The 23,486-nt window shown below is 38.5% G+C and overlaps 1 protein-coding gene across 1 annotated transcript in view; it reads right to left on the bottom strand.

Annotated features, from left to right (window-relative positions):
• Positions 1–23,486, bottom strand: part of LOC120535109 (nuclear receptor subfamily 6 group A member 1-like) — a 513,305-nt gene that overhangs the window by 392,516 nt on the left and 97,303 nt on the right. The window contains exon 3 of the mRNA XM_039762693.1: positions 11,343–11,390. Coding sequence (XP_039618627.1) covers positions 11,343–11,390 — 48 coding nt within the window. The remainder of the gene's footprint in view (positions 1–11,342; positions 11,391–23,486) is intronic.

The raw sequence follows: 23,486 nt of genomic DNA, 5'->3' as shown, positions 1-23,486 counted from the left end.
AGAAACGTCCCTTTTTCAGGACTGCGTATTTCAACAATAATGTTTTAAAAATCCAAATAACTTTACAGATCTTCATTGTAAAGGGTTTAAACAATGTTTTCCATGCATGTTCAATTAACCATAATCGATTAATTAACATGCACCTGTGGAATGGTCGTTAAGACCTTCACAGCTTACAGAAAGTTGGCATTTAAGGTCACAGTTCTAAAAACGCAGGACACTAAAGAGACTTGTCTACCGACTGTGAAAGATGCCCAGGGTCCCTGCTCATCTGCGTGAACGTGCATTAGGCATGCTGCAGGGAGGCATGAGGAGTGCTGAATAAATTGCCATGTCTGCACTGTGAGACGCCTAAGACAGCGCTACAGGGAGACAGGAAGGACAGCTGATCATCCTCGCAGTGGAAGACCACGTGTAACAACACCTGCACAGGATCGGTACATCCGAATATCACACCTGCGTGACAGGTACAGGATGGCCACAACAACTGCCGAGTCACACCAGGAACACACAATCCCTCCATCAGTGCTCAGACTGTCCGCAATAGGCTGAGAGAGGCTGGACTGAGGGCTTGTAGGCCTGTTGTAAGGCAGCTCCTTACCAGACATCACCAGCAACAACGCCGCCTATGGGCACAAACCCACCTTCGCTGGACCAGACAGGAGTGGCAAAAAGTGCTCTTCACTGATGAGTCACGGTTTTGTCTCACCAGGGGTGATGGACGGATTCGTGTTTATCGTCGAAGGAATGAGCGTTACACCGAGGCCTGTACCCTGGAGCGGGATCGATTTGGATCGATGGCTAGGGCCATTCCCCCCAGAAATGTCCAGAAACTTGCAGGTGCCTTGGTGGAAGAGTGGGGTAACATCTCACAGCAAGAACTGACAAATCTGGTCCAGTCCATGAGGAGGAGATGCGCTGCAGTACTTCAAGCAGCTGGTGGCCACACCACATACTGACTGGTACTTTTGATTTTGAGCCTCCCTTCATTCAGGGACACATTGTGAAACATTTTTAGTTTATGTCTTATGGTGTTGACTCTTTTAGTGTTCATACAAATATTTACACATTAAGTTTACTGAAAGTAAAAACAGTTGAAAGTCAAAGGACGTTTCTTTTTTTGCTGAGTATATAATTGAGGAGCATAAGAATTCAGTTACTGGATTGTAGAGCAGTTCATGGTATTATTTACTTCGGACATCAATATTACCCCGCTCTTTAAAATTTATTTTATTTTTTTTTTTTAATGAAATGTTTTCTTCCTTTTTATATTTCTACCACATGAACTCTGGCAGGTTGAGCAACTCCCTCAAGATAAAGGTAAGGGGGACTAGACTCACTCTTGTGATGTTATATGAATGATGAGAACAAACTGTTCCACCCAACAAAGCTCATCAATTCTATTCTCCTAATTTCTCCAAAATAACATGAAATCAAGTTTTGAAGGTCCCTAAACTTCTACTGTGTACCACACTATTTTGGTCACTTATTCAATGTGCCTGTGGCTCTCTGTGTGAAGAAAAACGTCCTAATGTTGGTGCGGAATGTGCCCTTAAAAGATTTCCAACTCGTGTTCTTGATGAACTCATTTTAAAGTCACAGCCTCGATCCACTGGACTAACTCCCTTCATAATTTTAAACATTTTACTCCTGTCTACTTTAATCTCCTTTTGCTTAAACTGCTCTTTTAACCTTTTCTCATAACATCCCCTGTAGTCCTAGAATCAGCCTGGCCGCTCTTCTCTATGTCCCTATCTTAATCTGGAGATGAAAACTGCACACAGGACTGAAGGAAGATGAGGCCTCACCAGTGTGTTATAAAGACTTGAGCAGACCCTCCTGTGACTTGTACTCTACACATTAAGCCGCTATATAACCTGACATTCCGTTATCCTTCTTAATGGCTTCTGAACACAGTCTGCCAGTTGATAGTGTCGCGTTCATTACGACTCCCGAATCCTTCTCATAAGGTGGACTTTTGATTTTCATAAGTCCTTTTGCGTATTAAAAACTAGCATTTTTCCTTTTCACATGAACATTGATCCCCCGCTTATCGTGGAAGTTACGTTCCAGACCCATCAGCGATAGGTGAAAATCCACGATATAGAAAGACCATATAAATAAACATTTTTTTTTATATAGTTTAAGCCTTAAAATACCACTCCCACACACTTTAAACACATGTAAACTTAACACATATGATATGTGGATGTCGGGCTAAGGATATGAGTAACATCATAATAATAATAATAATGTGGCGTACTGTCGATTCATTCAAGCCGTAATGGCAAGCGATGTCCGCTTAATGCTTTCCTTCCCTTCTTTGAAGATGCAGGACACTTGGGAGCCATCGTAGGGCTTAAAACAAAATGAAAAGTTCACAAAAGTTTGCTCACAACAATCGGACCACAAGCAAGGTACGCAATACGCAGAGAACTGAGATGTGTCGGGGGCCGACGCTCGCTGTTCTTGCAAGATTACACCACGTTAGCAGCAGCCAATCAGAGCCCAAGAGAATGAAAATCCCACTCTGCTTGGTTGAGTTTCCTCTTTCAGCCAATAACGGGCCTTGCAAGAAATAATCTGGGTACTGTAATGCAAAACTCTTTGTCTATCATAGTGACTGCTGAAAACCGTATGCTTTGATATGAATTGGTTGCAAAGGACACTACAGGTAGGATGTACTTACTGAATTTTTCCGCGATATAGTGTGGGCGCGATAGCTGAACCACGATACAATGGGGTATCACTATAATAGTTTACATTTACTTACATTAAGGTTTCATCAGCAACAAATCTGCCCAAGCCTGCATGCTGCCCAGGTGCCTTTTTAACAATTCAATGGATGTGAGATTATCTCCCAATCCTTCTAGCTTGGTATCATCTGCAATATTTGTGTAAAATGTATCCTCAAAGAGTTTCAAAATGTGTCCCTGTGTTCTTGTTAAACAAAGTATAAAGCAACAACCTGGGTCAACTGTACAATTCCTTTCATGTCCTTTACAAGTTGTGTTACCACAGATTTGCCCTGAATATTTTTTATAAGACAAAGGGCGTCACTTATAGTGCCATCCGTTAAACAGATGTAGTTAGATATGTACGATTTTCGGTTATTTACTATTCTGTTTGTGTTTTCATCAGTTGTATGTTTAACTTTTTTTCCCGACATAGGCTTTGGCAGACAATAACACAGCACATTTTACTTTAAATTATCACAAATGCAATGACGTTTACAGATTGCACATTTAGGATGCCCATGCCATGCACTGAATATTTGCACTTTTGGGGTTGGTTTCTGTAGTGGTTGAAGTGGAAGAAAGTAACTGTTGGTAGTATGTTTTGGAGGCTCCTTAAAATGATGGGGTGGGTTCCTATTTAAAATCTTCAGATGCAAATGTTTATGTAAAGATTTTTTTAAAGAGTGGTGGAGGAGGCACCCACATTCAAACTAAGCAGACACGCAAAGTAAATGTTAACAGCAGCATGGGGGAAGTGTTCACTTTGAAGCTACGCCATCTGTCACCATTGCGTTGGATCATAGGATGCCAGTTCCACCTCGATTTCTCCCTCACTGCCTTTTAAATCCTGGCAATGCTACACCAACACTCACAGGTACACCGCCTGGGACTGGCAGTTCATAGCGCTTAGGTTAGCATAGGTTTGATGAAATGTCTTTCAATTTCACATGTTACTGTAATCGACTTACAAGATTACCTCTTATTTTTTCTGACAAGGACACTACCCATTCTTCACTAGTCAGTGGAATTGCTTACGTGGTCCATCAATCATTTATGATGTCCCCTCCCACTGCAGCTCAAGTCAATAAACATTATCATGGGCTCAGTTTTAACCCCGAAATATTGATATGATAGGTCAACAACTTAGGTCAAGACATGGTCTGCACTCTACACTCAATGCAAATTTTGGCAGAGGCTGGTACAACTCTGATGATTTGTGTAGCAGACATTATTATATACAAACAAACAGATTTTTAACTTCACATAATAGATACTATATACAAAAATATGAAAACAATGGTACACTGCAACGGGAGCCCTACAAGTTTAAATGGACTTGCTCAGGTACATAAAGTGATTCAGCAGTGGAAACTAAGTTGTCAATTTTGTCCCCCAAGATGAACAGGGACAGGTGTTTGCACGATATGCAGGAGCACTCACCGTCTGGCACATACACTAACACCAGGGACTCTAGAGTTAGTTCACAAAAACTCCAACGCCTCAATTTATGGAACCACTGACTCCATCTCCTCGGTTTGTAATTTAGGCCAATATACAGAAGCATGCAATTGATTTAAAAATGTAATCAAGGCAATAGTAGTGTGTATAATGGCTATTACTGCTTAAACCAACAGATTTTTAATTTATTATTCACTTATGAATGGAAAGCCCAATTTTTGTCAGCAATTCCTTCAGTGTCCTACTGGTAAATTTCCTCAGCTTATCCTTAATGAGTCATACTTGGATGTGAACTGGTTATTAAAGAACCTTTCCAACTATAATTGTACCAGTGAAACCTGTTATTTTACTCACTTGTGTAACAAGGTCCTGGCATTCTGGGTTCAAAATAGCCAAAAATTAAATTACTTTCTCAAGAAACATGTCAGCTTTTTTTTTTTTTCCACAAAATGAAGGTTATTCCATGTTAACAGTTTGCCAAGAATCTGTAAGATTTCATGCAAAGGTGTCTATCACTGTTCTGAGTAAAGAGGGTGAACTGGATCTGACCAGGACAGAAAAAGAAAGACCCAAATGGGCAACTGCATAAGAGAAGAAATGACATCAGAGCGTGTAGTGTGAAAAACAAACGCCTTACAGGTCCTAAGTTGTCTTCTTCATTAAATACACACAAGAGAGAAGACACCTATGATGCTCAGCGTAACACACTTTATCCAGTCATTTTTTGTCCAATGTCTTTGTTCTTTTGCCCATTTTAACCCTTTCTTCTTTTTTTTTGCCAGTTTCACATACTGTATGGCTTTTTCTTTGAAACTCTGCCTTTAAGGCCAGCATCCTCTGAACCCCAAACCTTTGACACGTAGTGCACTTACTACGTTGACTGAAAGCACACAACATGTAAAATACAAAGCATTTCCTCGCTGCTGTCTTGAGTCATCAAGCTACTTTTTAGCATCGTAACCTGTTAAAAGTTTGACATCATGACAGCCTTTAATTCCAATGTGGCTTTTTTATATTATTTACTAGCTGATTATCCAGTGGCTTCGCTCACTGAGTGCAAAGGAAAAAATAAAACATAGTATATAAATTATTAAACAGTAAAACATGAACACGTAAGAAGTAAAGATACATTGAGCACTACTGGAGTGCTTTCGGGTAAAGTACATTTTAAAGGTGCTATAACACAACAGGTAAGTAGCACTAACAGCAGCTTAAATGTATTTGGATCATCTCTCGGCAGCAGATCCCTTGTGAAAGGCGCTACACGACCGCTGTCGTATAGAAATTACATTTTCTATGTGATCCTGCAAATTTATGCCTGACAACCTTGCACTACGTGCCTGTGATTTAAGAGAAAAATTATTCTGAGAAATGTGGACGCTGCCCTTCCGTGCTTAACGGGCAGAAGGTCCAAACAATTCCCAAGTCCAAAACTTAGCATCAAGAGGTCGGTACATCTTCTTAGATGTAAATCCTCCATCATCTTAAAAGAATTCATCACAAAACCAACCTTGAATATTGCAGGATTTTTAGTGACCTGAACTCACCTTAAGGGACAGTAAGTAGTCGTGAAGCACAATTTACAAAGAGAGTTTTGCTTCGATGGCGCCGATCACACTCAATGATTTCCACTCTCCCAGGAGCCGACAGGGCACTCGAAGTGTCACAAACAGTGCGAGAAGAGAGGACGCCGCCCAAAACTGCGAAGCTCTCGACCCGGGAGAGCAGCCCGACATTCCGCGCCTCCGAGCGTCCACTTTATTCTCACGACCCCTCGCTGCTGAAGGCGGTGTCGTCTTTACATTGTTCACAGCTCGGCACAGTTAAAAAGTAGAAAGACGCAAAGCAGTTTTCCTCATCTCTTCTACTATCAAGTACTGCCAATTAAAAAAAAAAAATTATAATGTGGCAGTTTCCGCGACAGTCACGTGGACGAATAAATAAAACTTCTCTGTCAGAACGCGCCTGGCGGCGAACGGGTCAGCGCTGGAATCCAGACAGGAGGGTTGGGAGAGGGCGACACGGGGCGCACTTCTATGGGATTTTTGTGTTTGTGTTTACTTCTTTTCAATATCAGTCAAGTAACTCTCACACAAATAATAGCAATTCGATATAAAAATGGCGTCCACAAACAAAGTGATTAGTTCCTGTATTATAATATTTTCTGTGGTCATACGTAATTTCCGTTTCAAACGTGAAGAGAATTTTATATATATAGATTAAAGAAATTACAAACATTAACATTAAACAAAAGACAAAACTTACAAAAGTAAAAAAGTGGCTATATTTTTATCCAAAGAATAAAAGAAAACTAGTTTATTTTAACTGGTGTAAGTGAAATTGTGAATTTTAACATATTATATTACAATGTACATTTAGTCCAGGTCAGTACATTTTTACCGACTCCAACGCCAGTAACACAGTAATTGCTTTCAACTCCGACTCCACGGCCCTGGCTAACACATCAAAATGCTCCAAACACATAATACCTCAGTATTTGCACAATATACGGACTACAATGCCTAGACAAATTTAAGAATAGTACACCAAAAGCACCATCAGACTTTCCAGGAAACACATTGTTTTTCTCACACTTACTTTATGGTTTGATATGCAGAAGAAGATTCTTTTGAACTTTGTAAAGTTTATAAATAAGATACTAAAAGCACTTTTTATTGTTTTGTATTAAGCATATACATTTTAAAAATGTAAGATTAAAATGGAAGTTCGAGAAGAAAATCAAACATACACATCGAGAAAGAATTTGATCTTGGTCTTGGGAGCTGTAAGGCACCAGAATTTTACATTGCATCACAGTGCTGCAGAGCATTTAGGGAAAATACAACTAAACTCTTAGTATTTCAGAAACAGTCCCCTATAATATTCTAAAAGAGATACACATTTTAATTCTTTAGTGGAGCTTTTGTTATACATTTACAGTAACAACAGAAACACACAAACAGAAAAAGATCTGACCAATAGTAAGGCACTAAGGCTGACCCGATACATTGGATTTTTAAACCGACAGCCTGGGCACAGCAGCAGTGTGTCTGTCTGCGGAGAGAGTGTCGACCACGTCACAAGCTTTACTTACATCGGCAGCGAAATTCATGCTCCTGGTGACTCTTCCTATGAAGTCAGTAGACTGATCAGGAGAGCATGTGGGGGTCATGAGGTCGCTGTAAAGGGGTATGTGGCACTTCCAATATCTATGCAAAAGGATGAAGGTCCAAGTCTTTAGAGCCCTGGTGCTTTCAGTTTTGCTATATAGTTACGAGACACAGACACTATCCAGCGACCTGAAACGAAGACTGGACTCCTTTGGTTCAGTCTCTCTTTGGAGAATTATTGGGTACCACTGGTTTGACTTTGTGTTGAATGAGTGGCTGCTCACAAAGAGTCCTGAATGAGGCACATTACCTGCATTGTGAGGAACTGTCAGCTACGACACTACAGCCATGTGGCGCGATTCCCCGAGGGTGATCCAGCTCACAGGATCACCATTGTAGAGAACCCAAGTGGCTGGACCAGGCAAAGGGGTCGCCCGTGTATCACCTGGCTAGGACAGATAAGATTTATTTCCAGAGGGTGGGCCTGAGGGGTTGCCAAACAGGATCCTGAGCTGTTTTGTTGTGTGGCGGGTGTGGCAACACGCTGCATCAGTGCATGTAGCCCAACCTAACCTGGGACTGACCTGCTGAAATCTGGCCTTTGCTATTGTATGGCAAACAATATAGAAAATTACATATTTCAGTATGCATATACAGTATGTATGTATGTATGTATGTATGTCTGTCTGTCTGTCTGTCTACGCAGCAACAGGTGCAACCCTAATGTGTGCAGTATATATGTGTTGCTCCTAAATTACATCAATGCATTTGAAAGATAAATTCAAATGTTTCTGTCATTAAAATATCTCTAAAAAAATAAAATAAGTGCAATAGTTTAATAAGTACATCGTATATAAACTCACAAAGCTTATGTTGTAATCTCTACATAATAAAATGGTCAACACTGAAATTTTGTAGTTTCTGTTCCTAAGATTTGTGTTACTATAACACAACAGAAGATTTGCCATCTCACGATTACAATATATATGTGAATCCTAAATTTCCTCTTGGTATTAATAAAGTTTATCTAATTTTACCTAATAAATGTTAATATCAATATCCTAAATTGTCATCTTGTAATCCCAGTAAAATAAAATATCAAAACAGATTATGAGATTTTATATTGTAATCACAATAACAAAATAGCAATCTAAGTGAATCAATCCATTAGGCGACATAGTTGTCATCTGAGGGGCGCCATTTATGAAAGTTAAGCTCAGACACAGAGGGTTGTAAAAGTATGATGGCCACGGTATATACACAAAGGGGCAATATATGTTTGTTTTTTTGAAGGAGCGCACACTCTGACCACTGAAGGGACCCACCACCCAGTCATCATATTCTGAGAATACTAACTGGTTACCGTTTATGAAAAGAAAAATGCAAATGCTGCATACAAAATGGGGCACGTGCTCCTGCACTATTTACACAAAAGAGTGCCATTTGTGCTATTAAAGGGGTGTGTGATCCAGCCGGTGAGGCGAACATCACAGGTCATTGAAGTCTAATAACACTGACTACCCACTAAGGACAACAAGGGGTGACGTCCACAAATCCTCTCTAGGGCTCCAAATGGGCTCCAACCGGCACTGATAGTAATACTAAAATTATGTGATATATTGTGATCAAAGCATATTAGTAATATCAAGACCCAAAGATACATCATCACGTTATAAAAATATTATACAAAGGTATTATCAAAATCCTGAGTGTGATACCAGCTTGTGTTCTACCCTCAGACATAATTTTATGATCACTTCTTCTTCTTCTTTCAACTGCTTCCACTAGGGGTTGCCACAGCAGATCATCTTCTTCCATATCTTTCTGTCCTCGTCATCTTGCTCTGTTATACCAATCACCTGCATGTCCGCTCTCACCACATCCATAAACCTTCTCTTAGGCCTTCCTCTTTTCCTCTTGCCTGGCAGCTCTATCTTTAGCATCCTTTTTCCAATCACAATTTAAGAAAATCGAAATATCAAATAGCCAACAGATCACAACAGAGAAAGGAAGTGATATTGTGTGAGCAATAATGCAACGTTGGCACCAGTCCAAAACAAAGACTTTAACAAAATATTATCTTAGTACATATTTATTTACTCGCTAAGTTTTAATCTATAAGAACACTGGAATGTCAAGCCATTCAAGAAGCCCAGGTAATTTTTGTTCCCCAGTGACTTCCTCTTGGAATGAAGGAAAACAAAAAAAAAAAAACGTCCTCTTCAAAAGGAGGAAAAGCAGGATTTAAATAGAGTTTCCCTCTAACCTTTATCACTTAAAATTTTAAACCCTAATTTAAATTCCCTTAAAGACATAAAGGCACCAAACAAGCAATACACAATATGCAACACAAATTACAATTACCTTTAACAAAATAACACCACAAACAAATAAAACACACATGCAAATATTCAAATGATCCTATAATAGCTCAGAATATCCTGGCAATCTGTTTAGCTTACTATTCAACCAAAAGCCTAGAGAGCCATAGACCTGGAAAATTGAAAAAGTAACAAAAAACTTGCCATATAAAAACATATCACATTTTAATCAAACTTTTAATATCCAGTTTGTTTTGCAAAAAAAGATTGAAATACCCAAATGCACTTCAATCCCACTATTTTTCTTTGTCACTTAAGGATTCTCCACGTAAAGACAACAATAGCTATAAGCAATTACAATTTAGTTCTCCATTGTGTAGAAACTCAGGCCTTTGTCACAAAGGGTGATGTCAAAATCTCAAAACATCATCTCATAGTCACAAGATAACAAAATAGGGAACAGTGAAATTCTGAGGTACCAAGTCAATATATGATCAAAACATAACAAAATGTTCAGACTTATATTCTCATATGATATTATGTGATCATCACAACAGAAGTATATCACTGTATCACTGTGCTCTTAAAAACATAATACTGAAATCATGAACCATGTTCATCCCATCATGCCCTCTTATAAGTCAACACACAAATTGAAAGGCTGATATGTGAGTTATTAATGAACATTATCGATGATTTTTTATTACCAACACATGTTTCTAAAATTAATCATACTGTATATACTTAAAGCAAGACAACCAAACAGGCCTCAGAAGCCATCTTGAGACCAATGATTTTACTCCAGGCACTTTCAGAATTTTCGGTCTTTCCCAGAATAATGACCCATACAGATGGAAACACTAAAGATTTATTGAATTTAATTAAAAGCATATTTCATATGCACAGTCTGACCAGGCCCCAGGGTCAATTTTTTTTTCTTTTCTACATTTTCTTTAATATCCTCCAACATGAAACTTCTTAATAACACTGTAGTTGTGTTAGCACTGAAACCATCTACTATTTTTAACTTGGATATTATTGCCGAAGGGAGCTGATAGCATAAAAACAAAATGTGTGCCTGTAGTCCACTACCAGACTTTCAATATAAGCCAAATCAGACAAATGCCAAAGCCATCCTTTTAAAAGTGTCCACCATTTCTCAGTTTTACTACACATCATATTTACATACTTAAAAAACCACAGCTCAGAAACATCTGAACACAAAAGACGAGTTTTTTTAGGAAGTGCAGAATCTAAAAACAAAATCAATGACACAAAACCACATCTCTGAAAAGAGAAGAAAGATTTGGCTAAATAAAGTCCATACACTTGATATCAAAAATTACTTTGATCATAAAAAGCACAAAACCAAAAGCAATCAAAGCTATATTTTTTCAATTTTTTTGTCTGTACACACGGTTTGATAGAATGGTCTGACAATAAAAAGGTGACTTTTCTGAAACCTGCAGAAAATATACAACAGAAAACCATACTGTACCTCTGAAAAAGGGAAAGCACATTTAGCTGAACACATTTCTTGCATTAGATGTCAAAGCTTAATTTTAATATATAAAACACAAAAGAAAAATGACAGCAATCAATCAGAGCGCCACTGTTTCATGTTATTCAACACAATGCCAGACTTTAGAGGCAATAATAAGGTTTTGATAGGATTTTGACTTGTTAAATCACTACAAAGAAAATGTGTAACTTACCCATTCCATTCAGTTGTTCACTTTCAAGGGAGTGTTCTACAAAGAAGCCTGAAAAAGAAATATTTTATTGTCATTTTTTTTCTCCACACTTAATCATATATTAATCTACTTTAATAACAGCTTATCACTACAGGCAGCTTTTCTTTACATATACAAGGAACAGACTACTGTTTAATAGCAAATACTGTAATTAAATTATGATGACGGTGATAACTTGCGTACCGTGCTTCCCCAAAAATAAGACCGGGTCTTATATTAATTTTTGCTCCAAAAGATGCAGTAGGGCTTATTTTCAGGGGATATATCTTATATTATTCACGTACAACCATATACATTTATCCAAATACAGTCACGTCATCTTCTTCTGGAATATCATCATAACTCTCCATATTCAAACCCTGAATTCCAGCCTGAATTTCTTGCTACTTCAGCTGCTTTTAGGATCCTACAAGGTTGAGGTGCCTGCTTTGATGTTTAATGAATGGTTCGATGTGGTGAAGCGAAATGCCGACAAACAAATGCATTCATGTTGCCTTTATATTCAAGCGTCACATATTCCCCAAAGTAATGACACGATATATTTTAAAAGTCTCACATACCATTTTCTGGGCCGTCTTTTTTTTTCGCACCTTCACTACAACGTATCAGAATGTACGGTGGCGTATTTGAGCCACAAAAATAAGGACAAAATGAAAATGTGAAAGTGGAAATCAGGGCTTTAACCTCAAAATGTCCACTTTAACATTGTAGTTTACTTTATCATTAAAGTAGACCGTCGTAAACGTCATCTTAAAACAGACCCAGTTGTTAATCGCTACACGCTTCTGGCATTTCCTCCTGACCCGACATCAGCGGCAAGCAGCAATAGATCGCCCCACAGAATGCATTACATTTATACTATTCCAGCTCTCTGCACATTTACAATTCTTACATTTATACTTGATATCACTTTCATGATGAAATACATTAAAATATGTATGTTACATTTACATATAAATTGTGAACTTCGTTTTAAGTAATGAATACTGCCAATAGTTACACATATGGGGTGGCATGGTGGCAGAGCTGCTGTCTCGCAGGGAGTCAAGTCGCTGGTATTCTCTGCCTGGAGTTCTCACGTTTACCTGGTGGGTGGGTAGGTAGGTAGGTAGGGATGGATGGATGGATGGATAGATACTTTATTAATCCCAAGGGGAAATTCACAAAGGTTTGCACAGTGGGCTGAGTTTTCCATCCAAAGACATGAAGGTTTTGGGATTTGGTGAAGCTACAATGACGCCAGTATATGTGTGTGAGTGTGTTCACCTTGCGATGAGCTGACGCCTCATCCAAGAATTTGGGTTCTGTCTTGCGCCGATGCTGCTGGAATGGGCACATCCCAGACTGATGGATGTAATCATTAAACATCCTTTTCAGAGATTTTTGTGGGAAGGTGTCCTCGAAATTTAATGGATGTTTCGGGCACACGCATCACATCGCGTGAAATATAAACCTGGCCTTACTTTTCAGCTGACGATCTTGACTAGGGCTTATTTTTGGAGTAGGTCTTATTTTCAGGAAAACACAGTACTAAACTACTTCAACATCATGAAGTACATGCAGTACAAAACAATGCACAGGGCAGGCGCAATACAAATAGTACATTAAAAAGGGCAGGGAAAAATAGGTCATGGCAACATGAAACGAATAAGTCTTGTAGTTAAAGCCAAAAAAAGTCCAGAGCAATTAAACATACTATTACGAGATAAAATTATTCTTATATCTTCAGCAGGCCAAACAAGCTTAAAGGACTGACTGAACAGATGACACTCATTTGTAAAATGTCTTATGATCTTTGTATGTATATCTGTGCACAAAATGACTGAATAACTAAACTAATAATGCACACTATCATTATATATTAATAAATGCATGCAGTTCTACAAAAATAAGAATCCTTTTATATGGCAAATGAACCAGACAGACAGGGCACCATATAATAGATAGACAGATATGAAAGGCACAGACAGACAGATAGATAAATATGAAAGGCACAGACAGACAGACAGATAGATATGAAAGGCACAGACAGACAGACACAGATAGATAGATAGATAGATAGATAGATAGATAGATAGATAGATAGATAGATAGATAGATAGATAGATAGATAGATAGATAGATAGATATGAAAGGCACTATCAGACAGACAGACAGATATGAAAGGCACAGACAGACAGACATATGAAAGGCACAGAAAGACAGACATAAATAGATATGAAAGGCACAGACAGGCAGACATAGATAGATAGATATGAAAGGCACTATCAGACAGACAGACAGATATGAAAGGCACAGGCAGACAGACAGACAGACATATACTGCATGTGGCAGGACCAACTTTTGGAGGTCCGTGAAGTAGCCTGGACCTACATAATAAAGGAAAACAAATACAACAAGCAACTTCATGAAAGGGGGTTTCAAAAGTAATGGAGATGGAGAGAATAAAATGTCCAAGTCACTAAATATCCCTTGGAGTCCATGTAAATCAATCATTACAAAATGGAAAGAGTATGACACAGCTGTAAATCTGTCTTCCGCCATAACTAACAGATCGAGCAAGAAGACTAGTGAGGGAGGCCACCAAGACACCTATGAGAACTCTGAAGGAGTCACATAGGTGAAGTGGTGGCTCTGAGGCTAGGGATCTGCACTGGCAATCGGAAGGTTGCCGGTTCGAATCCCGTAAATGCCAAAAGGTATTCTGCTCTGTTGGGCCCTTGAGCAAGGCCTTTAACCTTCAATTGCTTATTATTATTATTATTATTATTATTATTACAAGCTGCAGTGGAGACAATAGCTCCTGAACCATTGCAGCTTTTTAAGAGAGTGGCAAAGAGGGGAAAAAAAATGTTTTACTACAACAGACATGGGAGACTCTGAAATCAGCTAGAAGTAGTTTATGTGGTGTGATGCCATCAAATAAAATACCATGTTTGAACAATGCACAATATCAAAAAACACATCATTTCCATCATCATGCAGTGGGGATGACAGCATCATGTTGAGGGGATGTTTCTCTGCAGCAGGCCCTGGAGGGCTTGTGAGGGGAAGTTTAATGTAGCAAAACACAGGGAAATCCTGGAGGAAAATCCGATACAGACAGCAAGAAGCCTACACCTGGGAAAAGAAAGGTTTTCTAAAAAGACAACAACTTCTACAAGTAGCTCTACAGGAATTGTGTGACTTCTAAAGTAAATTGGCTGCCACAATGATAATTTAGTTGTGTTGCATTAAAAGGGGTGAACAATTAAGTGGCTGATTATTTTGTGTTTTATATTTGTCATTAATTTGGACCACTTTGCAGAGATCTGCTTTCACTTTAACAATAAAGGGGTCTTTTTTGCTATAGATCATTTAACAAAAAAACAAATTACATCCACTGTGATTGAATGTTATAGGATAGTAAAATGTGAAAACTTTAAACATGTACAGTATGTGTAGACTTCTACACAATCTTATTATCCACATAAAAACATGTACAGTACAAGTGCAAAGCGAGGAACAATATTACTCCTAGGGTGAGCATGGTGGTGCAGTGGTAGCGCTGCTGCCTCACTTTTTGGACAATTGGGATCACGTCCTTCCTGGGTTATCCTTCCGAGAGGTTTACTGGTTCTCCCCCTGTCTGCATGGATTTCCTCCATGTACTCTGGTGTCCTCCCACTGTCCAAAGACATGCATGATAGATGAATTAACATTACTAAATTGGCCCTAGTATGTGCTTTGTGTGCTGGGGTGTTTGTGTATATGTTCTTTACTGTGTAACGAAAAACTTTCTAATGTTTTGTGAAATTTACCCTTAAGTTTCCAACTGTGCCTACCTGTTCTTGTTGAACTCATTTTAAAGTCACCGTCTCCATTCACTGGACTAACTCCCTTCATAATCTTAAAACAATTCAATCATGTATTATTCTAATCTCCTTTTGCTCAAACTGAAAAGGCTCAGCTCTTTGAATCTTTCCTTATAACTCATCCCCTGTAGTCCTGAATCAGCCCAGTTGCTCTTCTCAGGACCTTTTCAAGTGCTGCTGTGTCTTTTTTGTAGCTCGGATGCCAAAATTGCACATGTACTCCAGATGAGGCCTCACCAGTGTGTTATAAAACTTGATCAGAACCTCCTGTGACTTGTTCTCCACACATCAAGGCGCTGTATAACCTGACATTCTGCCAGCCCTCTTAATGGCTTCTGAACACTGTTGGGAAGATGATGGCGTACAGTTCACTATGACTCCTAAATCCTTTTTCATAAGGTGTACTTTTGATTTTCAGATCACCTGTTCTGTATTCTAACCTCCTATACTGTATTTGTTTCCTACATGTAATATTTACTTACATTAAACTTCATCTGCCACAAATCTGTCCAAGTCCCACTCTGATGATTCAGCAGATTCTCAATCATCTGCACACTTAACCAGCTTGTCATTTATATTCCTATCCAAATCATTTATTAATATTAAAAAACAGCCACAGCCCTAGGACTGATCCCTGCTGGACAACACTCTTAACATCAGCCAATTCTGATAAGGTTCCTTGCACCGTCACATTCTGTCTGAGCCAATTTTGTACCCATTGACAAACAACACCCTGAACTCCATTAGTGTGATGTCCAAACACTCAATTGGCACCTCATCAAATGCTTTCTCAAAGTCACAGGCTTTTGGAGACTGTGAACGGAACCCGGGCACAGACAGGCAGACATGCTAGAATCCTAACTAGGAAAAGAAAATCTGAACACATTACTCCAGTTTTGATGTCACTACACTGGTTACCTGTGTCATTCAGGATTTACTTTAAAATACTGCTTATGGTTTATAATCTCGCCCCATCTTATATATCGGAATGTCTGACACCTTATATTCCAAATCATAACCTCAGATCCTCAAATGAGTGTCTCCTTAGAATTCCAAGAACAAAACTTAAAAGAAGTGGTGAGGCTGGCGGCCTTCTGCTGTTATGCACCTAAAATCTGGAATAGCCTGCCAATAGGAATTCACCAGGCTGATACAGTAGAGCACTTTAAAAAACTGCTGAAAACATATTACTTTAACATGTCCTTTCTATAACTTCAATTTAATTTAATTTAACTTAATCCTGATACTCTGTATGTTCAACTTCCTTATAATAACTACTCATGGTGGCTCTAAAATCCGTACTGACCCCTACTCTCTTTTCTGTTTCTTTTTCCGGTTTCTTTGTGGTGGTGGCCTGCGCCACCTCCACCTACTCAAAGCATCATGATGCTCCAACAACGATGGATGGATTTAAAGGCAGAAGTCTACGTGACCATCATCATCACCAAGCCCTTCCGTGAGAACCCTAAATCTAAAGAGGACTGTTTCATTTATGTTAGGTAGAATGCCCAGAGGGGACTGGGCGGTCTCATGGTCTGGAATCCCTACAGATTTTATTTTTTCTCCAGCCGTCTGGAGTTTTTTTGTTTTTTCTGTCCCCCCTGGCCACTGAACCTTACTCTTATTCGATGTTAATTAATGTTGATTCATTTTGTTTTCTTATTGTGTCTTTTATTTTTCTATTCTTTATTATCTAAAGCACTTTGAGCTACTGTTTGTATGAAAATGTGCTATATAAATAAATGTTGTTGTTAATGTTGTTTTCCACCACCACACGTTTATTTACAATGTATTTACAAGTTAAAGTGCACACAAAACCCCCCAAAGTACTGGCCACACAACGCCTTACTCTCTTCAGGCCGCCTCCTTGCCTCCTCCAGCAAGCTCAGTCCTTCCTTCTCTCCCGACTCCAGCCCAGAATGAAGGGAGATGGACCCTTTTATCCACACCCGGATGTGCTCCAGGTGCTTCCCGGCAATCTTCTACCGACACGCCCCCGAGTGGCGGAAGTGCCGGCTGTACTCCCAGAAGCACTCCGGGTGTCCCTGCTTCTCTTCCCCCCAGCACTTCCTGGTGTGGCGGAAGTGCTGAGGTCTCCAAGGCCTCGGGGCGCCCACTGGCGGTGACCATGGGCCCCTACAAGGTTGGGCTTCCAAGCCCTCAACCCGTGGCCCCCAAAACAACCAGGGTGCCGGCCCTCCACATGATCCAAGGTGGGTGCACGCCCTATTCCAGTCCCTCAAGGTGTCCATGCCGGGTCGTCGCCCCTGGCATTCCTGACAAGACACAGATTAATGCTTGAAGAATAATGTTTTTCCTTTGGTTTGGCTGTTATGCTCATTAAGCTTTAGGCCTTAGAGAAAAAATTGTATTGCCCTTTGTTAGTATATTGCCTTATTCAGTGCTTTTATTTCCAGGTTTTACTTTGTTTGTTTGTACAGCACATTGGTGAAGCTGACTGCCGTTTTAAATATACTTTAAAAATAAATTTGATTTAATTTTGATTTGAACTACAATACTATAACACCAAAAAACATAAACAGCAAGTATTTCCTTTAATCATTTTTTCAAAAAGGGAAATTTCTTCAAACGTAGTTCATAATAGTGTGACGAAAAGAGTGAATGCAGATGTTAACAAGCAGAGTTATTACACTCTGCCAGTAAGAATTCAATGTGCAAATCTCCCAGCTTTGAAGGGACAATTTGTGAGGTAAATATTTTAATTAAAATATACTGTACAGATAAAATTCTTGGACTGATCATGGCAGAAATATTAAAATTCATTATTTTAACTTGACTCATCCAGCTGTTCTCATTAAAGCATTGACTGCATTATTCTCACTCCATCATACATAACTGCCAGATGCACCAGAAAGTCATCACTTTGGCCTGCTGCCTTACACCGGTAAAGTCGATACAAACGGCACAAATCCATTATAAATGCTCTAGCATAAGCCATTGTCCTCATTAATAATACATTCTGTTTTCATTTGTTTCCGGAAAGCCAGTGTGTAAATTTCAGACTGCAGCATTCAGTACATCATCATTTATCCTTGCGGTGAGGATACCGATCTTCTAATGTAAACTCAACGCTTTTGCCATTCTAGTCAAACAGTGCGATGCACTGAACTGCTGGAATCCAACAAATGAGTATAATAGTGGGCAAGACTTGCGTTTCATTTCCTGCATGAAGGAAGACTGCTCTGCTAGAAAATAACATTGCATACAATCAAGTCGAACTTACACAATAAATGACTTCATAGTAAAACTAGAAAAAAGAAAAAAATAAAAGGAATGAAAAAAAAAGATAAAACCAACGAAACAGAATTCAAAACCAACCTGAGAGAAAGAAAGAACAGTCAAGAGATGGGGCCAAAAATAGCTAAAGAAAAGAAAACAAATGAAGGGAAAATGTCCATTTGCCACTGATGCTTATTCTAAAATTTTATTTCTTAAATCTTACCATGTTTAAAACAAAGTTTTGAACAGAGCCTCTAAATGAGAATTTGATTCTTTCCCATTTCAAATGGTATAGAACATCAGTTACCCACTGATTTATAAGCACAAGCAAGCCCAATTTTTGATAACGGTTGAAATTGGGCTTGGGGGAAGATGGGCATGTGGCATGTACAAAGCAATGGTAATGAGCACTTGAGGTTAAAGGTGATTTCACTCCTAATTTATTTGAAGTCTGGTGCAATTTTCCTGAACGTCCAATTTGTTTAGGTAGATGTAAACATGCCAGTTACACTTGTTTGCAATCCAAAACAACTGGACCAAGACCGTTTCAGAAAGGGTGTTATCAGTGCGGTACCTAGCACACATGAAGTATGATTGTGATCTGACACGAGCCTAAGCCGATTACAGTAAATACTGTGCAGCACTGGTGAAATTGTGTGCAATAGGCCATCAAGGTCATGCTTTATTTATGTTAGGCAGAATGCCCAGTGGGGGCTGGGTGGTCTTGTGGCCTCAGAACCCCTGCAGATTTTGGGGTTTTTTTTCTCCATCCCTTGGAGTTTTTTTTTTTTTTGTTTTTTTTTTCTGTCCTCCTAGCCATTGGACCTTAATTAATTCTTTATTACTTCGTGTTACCTAATCTTATTTTTATATTTTTCTTTCTTCATCTAGTAAAGCACTTTGAGCTATATCATTTGTATAAAAACGTGCTATAGAAATAAATGTTGTTGTTATAACAGGTGGGCTGGGACTTTTCCAGAACAAGATAAGTCTATGTGCTAGTAGTGTGGTATAGGCAACTGCAATAAAATGTTCCTTCACCACTTTAAGCCCATCTTCTAGTCCACCAAACATCCATATCAACCCAGAAAAAGACAACATATTCACCTTGTTTTTAAATTCTCATCTTAGCATTCTCACTTTTGTTGTTAATTGAAATGGGTGGGATGTATGGAAAATTGGCTAGGTTTCTTATAACAAAATTTCTGACTGGAAATTGGTGCAAAAATTGGGTTGATAGGAATATAAATTTGATGTGTAACTGTTCATATGATGAAAAAATATCTACAGACAATTCTCTATTGTTTTGATCTGGGAGGTTTTCCTGTTGGGGGTTTGGGGTTGATAATTTCTTTATTCCTAGCAGATAATTAGCTAATTTTAAAACACTGCTGAAAACACATTACTTTAACATGGCTTTCTCATAGCTTCATCTTAGTTAATTCCTGATGCTCTGTATATTCAATTAATTACCATTATTATTCATGGTGGCTCCGCAATCCGTACTAACCCCTACTCTCCCTTCTTTTTCCGGTTTTCTGTGGTGGCGACCTGCGCCACCACCACCTGATCAAAGCACCGTGATGTCCATACATAGATGGATTAAAGACCAGAAGTCCACATGACCATCACCATCAAGTCCTTCCATGAGAACCCTGGACATGATGAGGACTGATTGAGGTCATTGATGCTGGGTAGAATGCCTAGAGGGGGCTGGGTGGTCTTGTGGCCTCAGAAACCCTGCAGATTGTATATTTTTCTCCAACCATCTGGAGTTTTTTTTGTTTTTTTCTGTCCTCCCTGGCCATCGGACCTTACTTTTATTCTATGTTAATTAGTGTTCTCTTATTTGAATTCTTATTTTGTCTTTTTTTTCTGTTTCTTTATCATGTAAAGCACTTTGAGCTACATTATTTGTGTGAAAATGTGCTATACAGTGATCCCTCCTCGATCGCGGTGGTTGAGTTCCAGAACCCCCCGCGAAAGGTGAAAATCCGCAAAGTAAAAACCATATGTTTGTATGGTTATTTTTATACATTTTAAGCCCTTATAAACTCTCCCACAATCTTATAAACATTTCCCACACAGTTATAGAGCATAAACCTTTTGAATTCTCTTACATATTAGGTAAGATTCATTGAAATTACGTATGTAAACACACCGTTTATATAAAGTAAAATCTAAATATTATTTTAAAGATATCGAGCGTCTCCGATATCAAATATGTTACAGCCATTACAATAGACAGGCCACCAGCAATAAATACGTACAATGCAAGAAAAATTGTATACAGTAAAATGTGTGTACAGTGACACTAAACGTACGTGCATGTACCAAGTACTGCACATATAAAATTAATTATGGTTACTCACCAACAATGACACGACGACTTGTCCAATAACAATGAGTTTAGTTTTACTGCACAACAAAGGAGAGCATTACAGCTCTACTGAAGGAGCCACTTCAGGCGACTGTGTAGCACCGCCGTTGTTCTTCTTCCGGCAGTCTTCAACTCAAATCCCTAAAGCAGATTCCATCCGGACTACCGCCTTATTACGTCCACTTTCAACTCGTTTTGCGCCCTGGTTAAATTACACTGCAGCCATAGATCTTATATTCTATTCCTCCTTTATAAATAAAAAGAATCGTGGACTCATTGATGCCATAATGGCATCCTACAGCTGTTCCCTTCCTTCAAAATATTCAAAACTTTTACCTTTTCGGCAATCGTTAGCATCTTCCATTGGCGTTTGGGCACGGCCCCTGAAGCAGTAGCAGGAGCAGATCGTTTTGGAGCCATAACGAAAGGCTTGACTATGCACAAAGATAAACACAAAAGAGCAAAAAAGTTAACTGTTTACACAGTGAAACACGTTGATGCTGAATGAGCGAGACGAGACTTTCTGGTTAACGTGGTGGAATCGAACTCGGCGCTCCGTCGCTGAGCCAATCAGCACATATGAACTTAACTGCGTGCTCTGATTGGGAACCGCCAATAGCGTCCCTTGTATGAAATCAACTGGGCAAACCAACTGAGGAAGAATGCACCAGAAGTAAAAAGACCCGTTGTCTGCAGAAATCCACAAAGCAGCGAAAAATCTGCGTTATATATTTAGATATGCTTACAAATAAAAGCCGCGATAGAGTGAAGCCGCGAAAGTCGAAGTGCAATATAGCGAGGGATTACTGTATAAATAAATGTTGTTGTTGTTATAAGCACATTACTTTAGCCATAATTAAGGTTAACAATCACTTCCCTTATTTTGTGATAAATATTATTATTTGTGTTCTTATATGAATGGATTTTGTAAGCAGAGAGGCATTCTTCAAAAAAATAATAAAAAAAAAAAACCTTTTAACTACACAAAAAAGCGATTAAAGAAAAATCTCTACAAGTGAAGGACTTGCTCTTACATTAAGTTTTTCATAGAGTCTAAACATTAAGAAACAACACAATATAAAGCCCATATGCTAAAATTAAAACAATTCAAAATAACACAGAATAGTTCAAAGCCAATTACTGACTGAATTTCTGGTTCCAGGAAACAACAATAACCAAAATCTTTCCATTTTTAAAAAATGATGATGAACTAATGCTTTATTTAACACAGAACTCTTTTAAATCTGACGTGATGCGGATATTTAACTTCTTTACAAATACACCACTAGACCAGCAACAATTTTCTGGGAGATATTTAAAACATTTAAAAATAGACCTTCAATGTTATCAGTGGTCATTTTAAATGGCCACAACAAATGGAAATTAAGGGGAAAAAATTTGGGTTTTCTGTCAGTAAACTTTTCAGGGTGGTAGGGACTGAATCGGCAACGTTATATTTCGTAGCAAAATAAGACATTGACTCTTAAAAAAAAACAAACTTTTCCACTTTTTCTCTAGAATTAGATAAGACGTTTAATAATTTTACATCAGAACATTTGTAAAGTAACTTACAAGTAACTGAAAAATGTATTAAATAAACTGAACAGAGTAAACTCTATACCACATCACATCTCTCAACAATGGGAGCAGTCACTTTTGTCTGCATTTAATATGCCAAACAAGGATCTCCCTCAGATTACCAGATGGGTTGCAGTCAAATTTTAAATCTAGTATTTTAATCAATGTCTAAGAAAGTTTAACCAACAACTTTTTTTCCAAGGGGAAACAATCAATAATCCTATCAATAGATTCCCTGCAGCCTGTTGAAATAGATATGCAAAAATCACCTGCAGTTCCTTGGCCTCATACCCTTGTGACCCAACTTTATAGTTAATTGTTGTCATGCCAAACCTCCATTATCCATGTATTAAGAGCACAACAGCCGAAACATGGAAAGAAGAGTGATTGGCATCTGGGGAAATCTAAACGCCTGACTAAACGGCCTCCTACCTTCCTGTACAGTCTTATTGTTTGAAAATCGTATTATCACCTGCAGTGAGAGTCAGAATCTAAGAGAGCGCGAATAGAAGCAACCATCCGCATCTGCCTAATGCCATTATGTTGACTTTAAGGATGAGCCTTTTGTCTTCTCTGCCTTTTGTTTTTCTTTTTTGTTAACACTGCATCAAAGCTAGGACACTGCTCTAAAGGTCCGATTTCCAGATTGAAATCAGACTGTTAACAGACCAACATTAAAAAGTGATATTTATATTTCACTATTAAAGCTAATAAAAAGTTTTCTAAACAGGAGCTTGATTAATATAGTTATACTGCAGTATATTGATGAAAATGTTAAGTGGAATGTCATAATTAACTTTGAACTATAGGGTCAAGTGACATGACAACACATGAATAAATTATCATATGAGTGCACCCAACAAAATGAATAAAACAATCACATTCGTCTTCTTACACTGTTCCCGTACTCATGTTTTGCCAAATGTATAATAAACATTACATATTAACTGATCTCCGAGACTGAAATACGGGCTTTCAAAGAATTCAAAATAAATATTCTAAAAACGTGCAAGTTTACATAATATCGACAAAATAATTCATCTGCCAGGCTAT

Source organism: Polypterus senegalus, chromosome 9 (assembly GCF_016835505.1).
Source record: "Polypterus senegalus isolate Bchr_013 chromosome 9, ASM1683550v1, whole genome shotgun sequence".
NCBI lineage: Eukaryota > Metazoa > Chordata > Cladistia > Polypteriformes > Polypteridae > Polypterus > Polypterus senegalus.
The sequence above is the reverse complement of the archived record's forward strand: the minus strand, read 5'-3'. Positions and strand labels throughout refer to the sequence as shown.